This window comes from Neltuma alba, unplaced genomic scaffold (genome assembly GCF_004799145.2).
Source record: "Neltuma alba isolate B1F8T4 unplaced genomic scaffold, ASM479914v2 tig00012014_pilon, whole genome shotgun sequence".
In the NCBI taxonomy this organism is placed as follows: domain Eukaryota; kingdom Viridiplantae; phylum Streptophyta; class Magnoliopsida; order Fabales; family Fabaceae; genus Neltuma; species Neltuma alba.
This window is the reverse complement of record NW_021636585.1, coordinates 876,986-885,354: the sequence shown is the minus strand read 5'-3', so window position 1 is coordinate 885,354 and position 8,369 is coordinate 876,986. Positions and strand designations below refer to the sequence as shown.

Genomic DNA, 8,369 nt, shown 5'->3' with positions numbered 1-8,369 from the left:
GATTGACCGATCTTGATATTTTCAAATTTGCGTTGTATATGATGAATATTCTCATTTTTGTCGCTTTAAATTTGAGATTCTTATATGAAAATTATTATCCCCAAATCTCTACCATAGTTTTGGGTCGTTCCTTTAAGGTTTCTAAATCATATTGCAATTTCTTAAATTGAGTATTACATCACCTGCTACAATTTCTAGATAGATATTTCCCCATTTTTGGTTTTTTTTTTCATTGATTTTTCCCCATGTTAGTTAATCATTTTTTGTTTCATATACATTATACATATATTTTTAAATATTATGCAAGATATTCATATAATATATATATACACTTTGAATTATATGTAAACAATTTGGCCAAACAAATTAGATGTAAAATATAATTTACATATTTTATGTATTTTGCATTTATATGTATGTCCATGATGGTTATTTGTGTCTCTGTTATATTATATATATATTTGATCCGTATAAAATTTCACATGTATTTTGTAAGAAACATAAACTATAATGTATGTTTTTCCTCTGTGTTAAGTTTTTTAAAATTTAGCTTTTTTATACTGCATGGAATGAATCTGTCAAAAACCATCCTCCCATTCAAAATAATCAGACGACAATTCTTGTTTATCGTCTTTTTTGCGATGACCATCAACAAGAGTCAAGGCCAGTCATCAACCAACGTCAGTTTGTACCTGCCCAGTCGGTGTTCACACATGGACAGTTGTTTGTCTCATTGTCAAGGGTCAAGAATATGGACGATCTCAAATATTAATCCTCGATTCTAACAGCAAACTCACAAACATTACTTGAAAGGTGGTCTATGGGAAGTCTTCCAGAATGTGAATTTAGAATGACCTCATTCTTACCATCATGGCCGGCTGTTGTCTTCACACTATTAGTATGAGAACTTTCTTTGTTAAAATTACATAATACTATCTTGTGATGCATTGTAATAGAATGAGAATTATTTATATTTAAGCATCTCACATGATAGTTTTTCCTCTTCACCTCCCCTATTACGCTTGAATTAATCAAATAGAATAATGCATACTTAACAAAGAGCCTCCATAAACAATAATTGCACGGGGAAAAGATCCTATCGGACGGTCTTCCCCCAACATTACTCGTAGTGTGGTATATTGGGAGGTCTTCCAAAATGTCCGTTCAGAGTGACTACATCATTCAATTCATGAGATGCCTTTCAACTTCATATTATCAACATGACAGCTACCATAATTACATTACATTTAGAACTCTGACTCTAGGATTAACTTACATTTATGCATTTCAGGCAACTAGATAACCATCTTCACCTCTTATATAACTTACACCTAAACAAGCACAATAATACATAACCTGCGAAAAAATTACATGCACCACAATGATCCATGCAACGCACGGGTAGAAGATCCTAGTTTTTTATCAAAATTTTATAACTCATTTTTTTAATTTTTTAAATTGACTTGTTAAAATTTTTTTTAAAACCAAACGAAGGCATGTAATAATTTTTTCAAATAAAGTCATGTAACGGTTGTGGCTAATGGCATGGGGTTGGTAGAGAGATGATAGCATCTGCCTAGAGGATTGCGGTGGGAGATTACAAAATCTGATACAATCAAACTTAGTGTGGAACTTACCTCATAAAAATGTAATGAAATATGCAGAGGCGAGTGAATTTTTCAAATAGATTACCCTATGATGAATACGATCAAATGGACTGAGTTTTTGGCGATATGCTTTCCCGCTACTGGGAAAATTTTATTATTTTGAAACACTTCCAAGACCTATTCATAATTATGCGGGGGAATAAATCCGAATATATAGTTTCTATGGGCTTCTACATAATTCAAATAGCATAAGAACAATATTACGTTACTCGTGCCCTAAAATTTAGCAATGGAAAAAAACAGGAACAGATATTCAAAATGTACCCCCCTTGAACATTTTAAATTGGAGTCAATCAGTTGCCCAAGAACTCAACGGCTGAAAAGAAAAATTGCTCCAAAGCAAAAAAATTTATAGCTTCTCTCGCAACATAGTGATCACACTCATTGTATAAATAGGCCAGAGCAAAAGAGGTGGTAAAGTGCAGGACCAAAATCTGGCATCTGTATGATGCAGGTAACTTTTATTGTACAAATACATAACCAACTGTAAAACAAGATATATATGTGGATGAACTGATGCCATAAATTAACTGTTGTCAAAGCAAGCTCAATCATCGACTTCAGCTTTAATTTCTCTCAGCAATTCGTCCTTGTAATCCTCAAAAGTTCCATCAAAGAATTTGACGGTACCATCCTCAACTACCCATATTTGACTCCTCTCTTCATCATCACATACACGCGATATCAATCTAGAATCATGACTAACAAGAACAACTCCACCAGTGAATTCATCCAATGCATCAGCTAACGCATCAATACTTTGCATGTCTAGATGATTAGTAGGTTCATCCAACAGCAAAATGTGGGGCTTTGACATGGATATTGAGGTGAATACCACCCGAGCTTTCTGCCCTCCTGATAGTTTGACAATAGGGGTAAGATGATTATGACTAGGCAATCCAAACTTGCCAAGTTTTGCTCGAACAGCCTCCTGCTTACTGAGTCCTTCCTGATCTGGATGAAGACGAAGAAGATACTGGACAGGTGTTTCATCCATTGTTAGGAGGTCCACAAAGTGCTGGGAATATCTTCCGATCCTCAATTTCTGACTTCTTCGAACTTCACCCTCAGTTGGAGACAAGTCACCCGCAAGAAGATTCAGCAGTCACCCGCAAGAAGATTCAGCAGTGTCGATTTCCCGCTCCATTAGGCCCAACAATGGCGACACGAGTCCCCATATCAATGCCAACATCAACATTTGAGAGTCTGAAATCTGGCCGCTTTGGATAGCTGAAGCTCACTTCAATGAGCTGCAGCAAAGGAGGTGTTAGTTCAGTAGGTTCAGGGAAGTGAAACTCAACACTGTAATCCCTCCACTTTTGTGGAACATCTGCTGGGGTATCATCCTCATCAACCTTGCCCTTGCCTTTACCCTTGCTTTTTGCTGCTTCCTTAGCAGCTGCAAACTTAGCTCGATCCTTCACCTTTTCCTGCTGAACCCGATTTCCACTTCTTTTGGCTGCTTTCATTTGCTTATCATAAATCTCAAACTTCTTATTCATCTCTTTGCGGCGCTGCTCATAACCACTTTCAAAATCATCAAAATTTCCACGGTAGATATAAAGTTTCAGATCATGCAGATGAATAATCTCATTACAAACTGTATTTAGGAAATCCCTATCATGTGAAACGACCACCAAAGTCTTCTTCCAACGGCACAAGTACTCCTCCAACCAGAGAACAGCTCTCAGGTCAAGATGATTTGTTGGTTCATCAAGCAATAATAGAGTTGGCTGAACAAAAAGCGCTCTGGCTAAAGAAATTCTCATCCTCCAACCCCCACTAAATGATTTTGTAGCGCGGGCCTGCATATCCTTTGTAAAACCTAATCCTGCTAGAATCTTTGATGCCTGAGCTTCAGCTGCATCAGATCCCATCAACTGTAACTTCTCATACAGCTCAGCAAGCTTCTCTCCTGCATCATCTTCATAACCATCATCCTTGTCTCCACTTTCATCAACAGAACTTGCATTTTGAAGAAGAGCCACTTCTTGTCGGGTTTTAACAAGTTCTTCATTAGCTGAAACAACAGCTTCAAGCGCCGTTTTATCATCACCAACAACCTCCTGCTCAACCAGAAGCACATCAATATTCTTTGGCACTGGTATCTTCCTCCAGGCAAGGAGCTTCAACAGTGTGGACTTACCCTTTCCATTGGGCCCAACTAAACCATACCTCTTCCCATGAGATATCTTCACTGATGCATTCTTAAGGAGTTCTTTACCCCGAGCTGACACAGAAAAGTTCTCTATTGTCACATCCTTCACATTGGCATCAGTGTCATTTTCTCCATCAAGCACTGAAGTCCGGCTTCCAATGACCACAGTAAAAGCATCACGGTCATCCCTAAGTGCTTCCTGTTTCGCCAACTCTGCAGCATGAGCAGCTAGAAGATCCTTCTTTTCCCGCTTTTTTACCTCTTTGTCAGTGACAGACACCTCAAGAGGCTTTAAGTCAGGCCTTTGCTGCTGAGTGGACCGCTTAGGTGCACTATCTTGTTCTTCCTCCTCTTCCATGACATCATCTTCTTCATCATCAGAGGGAGGAAGATCAATACCATCGGTGTATGTAGAAACTTTTGGAGCAGATTTTGCCTTGGGCTTACTGGATGAAGATGCTTTCTTGGGTTTATCAGGTTTTTCATCCATACTAGCAAGCATGGCAGAGACAGAGAACTTTTCTTTCTTAGCCTTTGCAGCAGCGCCGGCTTCCTCTGTCTTTTTCCTTCCCATTGCAAAAATCTGATACAAGGAAGCAGAATCCACATAAGTTTATTTTAAAATTGTTAACTACACTACTGCCAAAGAAGAAGAAAATAGGAATTCACAATCACATTAAGGTTCCAAAACATTCAAACCCCATGGAAAGATCACAGCAGAAAATAGCTAAAGATCATTTTACCCTTCCATTAAAAGGTACATGCACCATATATACGTCAAAAAGGATAGATATGATCATGATATCAAGAAGCTGAACTGATCAAATAGGAATTAATATTAAAATGAAAGTTCAACTAAAATGGATATTACTAACAGGGTCAGCATATTCACAAAGCATCATATGAAAAATGCCTCTTAAAGAATCAACAGACTACAGTAACATTGTCGTTCTTCAATAATTTTTCCAAATCAATAACATGATCCATTCAACCTAGAATATACTTCTCATATTTGGCCATCCATTGACCACATGCTCCGTCAAAGGAACCATGCAGTAGTACTAATTTCACTCTATCATAGTTTACCAAAATAAAACAGGATCATGAACATAATATGCAGGTAAATGAAAGAAACAATATTAATTGGGAGTCAAACATGCATCACAAATAATCACAATAAATTAGAATCTTCAAAGTGTTGATTTTAAAATACAGATTCTAGCGAAGTTGAAAAATTACAAACCCACCTGACGGAAATAACAAAGAAGAGACTGCAACATGAAAAATGCAGAGAGGCATGATGAAAATCATGACTATAATAAAATGAAACCCCAAGGCTACATATGGGGAAAAAAAAAGTCACTGCCACAGTTAATTTTTTAATAGTTTGCACTGGAATTATAGTAGTTGTTTCACCATAATTAATGAGACATATAAAATAGGCAGATTGAGAGACAGCTAAGTTGAAAAAATAATTAGATACCCAGAATCAAAAAGTACATTAGATGGAAACTTCAAAATAAAATGACATAAAAGAAACCATAAATCTGAACCACCATGAATAATGAATTATAAAACCACAGTTCATAGACTATGAAATTGACACGATGCAACTTCTAATGTTTCATTATCAACTATCAAAATAAAAGCAAAACCACAGCATGCTAGCCAACCTTCACAGATCACAGAGTGTCACCGTAGTCAGAAAAGCAAAGAGAGCAACAGATGGAAGAAAATAGAGACCAAAAGGTATGATAGAGAAGTCGCTAGAGATGCATAAGAAAAAAATATCACAGGTGGTTGAACTAGATTACAAGCTGACCTCGGTAACAGACCCTAGATCAGAAAACAAAACTAACTTCACGCTGATTTACAAGCACAAAAAGGAGAGGTAAATCAGACATTGATTTCTCTCTTAACTTGATAAGAGTACAAGCACCACCATAATTAAGAGATAAAATTAAGAGAACTAAAACACTTCAAGGGTGAAGCCAAAGTTGAGTGCCCAATACTCGGTTTAAGCTCCAGTGTGGTCAACAGAAAACAACCAGTCAACAATGAAAACAAGTAATCAACGATCAGACACAAAATATTATCAAATATAAGTGTTAACAGACTTAGAGATAGTTTGCTTTCGTAAAAATCACCCTCCCACGGAACAGTTGAAGAGCCCTGAACTAGAGCACGCTTACCTACAGTCAAACCTGATCCCATCTTTGCAGTGTGGATAATAATCGATCAAAACAATAAAAGGCCTAATATCTGGCCAACTACTAACCTCGTATAAACAATAGATTCACGGCCTCAAGCTGGAAAAATCTTAAGGTTTTGACATGCTATCCCAACCTTGGTGGACCAAAATTAATTAGGGAAAATAACAAGCAGCTCGACTAGAGATTCAACAAGAACAGCCCAAGAGATCAACGAAACATCTCATGCGCATCTTCACAAGTAACAAACATCTCATATGCGTCTTCAAATTTATTCACAAACAATCACTATAACCACAATTTAGTGTAAAATTACAGAACTTCCAAGTTTTATCGTTATCCAAGATTTGCATCATAATCATACGGAACAGGATTTCAATTCTTCTTCACCATCAAGATAGTTTAGAAATATACTTTCAATTAAGTCTCTTCTCTACCAAACGTTCCATCAAACACCTAGTGGGCACACAAGATTGTCTCAAATCCCTAACTGGGATTATGATACTTCAATCCTCTCTAGCTGTTCATTTTAACTCAATTCCACTAATAAACATTTTACCAGACAAAGACCATACATACAAATGAAATTAGCAAAACAAGTCTCTCTCTGTGTTTCTTTCAATCCTCTGACTTATTTTGAATTCTAGTCTCCTTCCTAGATTCACCCACAGCAGCCACCAAAGCTACAATTGCAGCAACGAAGGGAAGAAGAAAAGATTTGTTACAGAACACCCATACTCAATGAACAGATTGGATGAAGACCGAATCAAAGGGACACATTCAAGGAAATAAGCTTACAATCACCACAACGTCGGTTGAGGAGAAGAGAGGATCACGCCGGACAGAGGAGGAAAACAAGCAGCAACCCGAGAACCTGAGCAGAGGAGAAAGGTGACGGCGGTGGCCCCTGGCAGACGCACCGGCGATGGCAAGGAGACCAGCAAACGACGGAGAGGAGCGTTGGAGCTGTTGAAGAAAGCGCTAGGGATTTCTGATCCCCGAGCTAGTTAGCAACTGACCCGAACCCCTGCGCGCCGCCCAAGCCTGGGTTATTTTATTTAGTTAGAAGGGCTTTAAGGTAATTTCAGATTATCAGCAAAATTTTAAAAGGAAATATCCATTTCCACCCAAAGGATTTCCGCCTTCCGTTGTGAAAGGGCTAGTTGTGTGAGGGCCTGATTAAGCAGAGAGAGGGATAAAATAGGAATATTACAAAACTCTAGTGGACATTTTAATAAAAAAGGTTCAAGGCGTTTCCTCTTGTTTTATTTTCTTCCAAGCTTTGGCAACCAAATAGTGTCAGAAAATTTATATTTAAATAAATTTAAATTTAATTGAAGTTATTTAAATTTTAATCTAACCTAAACTAACAAAAATATATACTCTTATGAAGCTGTGAAACCAAAAAACTATAATCTGAAATTTTTATTATAAAATAAAAATAAATTCTTTCACATGGTGAAAAAAATAGCCTGAGTTAGATATATTTTCCCTTTTTAAAAATTTCGTATTTGTAGATCGGTTTTCTTGAGACATGAGCTATATGTGTGTGTGTGTCTCCTCATATTTTAACTTCTGTTCTAAGGCCTATTAGGTGCCGGGTAATATTATAAACATATTTTTGTTAAACACGCAATGTCTGTTATATGTGTGTCCATGCGAAAATCTCTGTTTCCTTTGTTACCTCTACCTCGCGTATTTTCAAGATGATATATCCGATCCAGTTATTCACATTGTCCCTATCAAATGTAACATTTTGATCATTAGAATACAATCACTTATTGATTACTGTTAAATAAATCTTACCCAATTTTTATATTAAAAAAATGAGAGAATGATAAAAAAAGAAACCTGAAATTACAAAACACAACTTTATTTGATATTGAAAAGTCTGAATTTGCAAATGACAGCAAATTTTTGTTGACATTCTTTATTTGGCATATGCAAAATTCCAGCTTCTTTTTTTGTCATTATCCCTAAAAATATTTAGCTTTCATATAAGGTTATGTTTGACATGCAGATTTAAATTTTAATGGATTGGGATGGGATTGACATTAGGGTTGGGAATAAAGCTTTAAAATTATGTTTGTTGTGAAGTAATATTTCTGGGCACTGATTTTATTAATTTTGTTTTATAAATAATTATTAATACAGTACCCTACTCTCTTTTAACTCCAAACTTCAAAACCATCCATGATGTTCTAAACTTCACCTCCCTTCACCCTTCTCTTTCACAGATACAATCTTTTGAAGCATCACCCACCTTTGCCCTCCATTTTCACAAATCCTAAGAACTTCGCCTTTAATTGAGGATGGTGATTTCTCTTGACTTGG

General features: G+C 36.6%; 1 protein-coding gene across 1 annotated transcript; it reads right to left on the bottom strand.

Annotated features, from left to right (window-relative positions):
* Positions 1-1,984: 1,984 nt before the first annotated feature.
* Positions 1,985-7,051, bottom strand: LOC114721254 (ABC transporter F family member 4). The gene is made up of 3 exons (XM_028907087.1): positions 6,834-7,051; positions 2,803-4,408; positions 1,985-2,771 (listed from the first exon to the last, which is right to left on the bottom strand). The coding sequence occupies exons 2-3, from the start codon at positions 4,397-4,399 to the stop codon at positions 2,215-2,217; spliced, it is 2,154 nt and encodes a 717-aa protein (XP_028762920.1). The 5' UTR covers positions 4,400-4,408; positions 6,834-7,051; the 3' UTR covers positions 1,985-2,214.
* Positions 7,052-8,369: the final 1,318 nt, after the last annotated feature.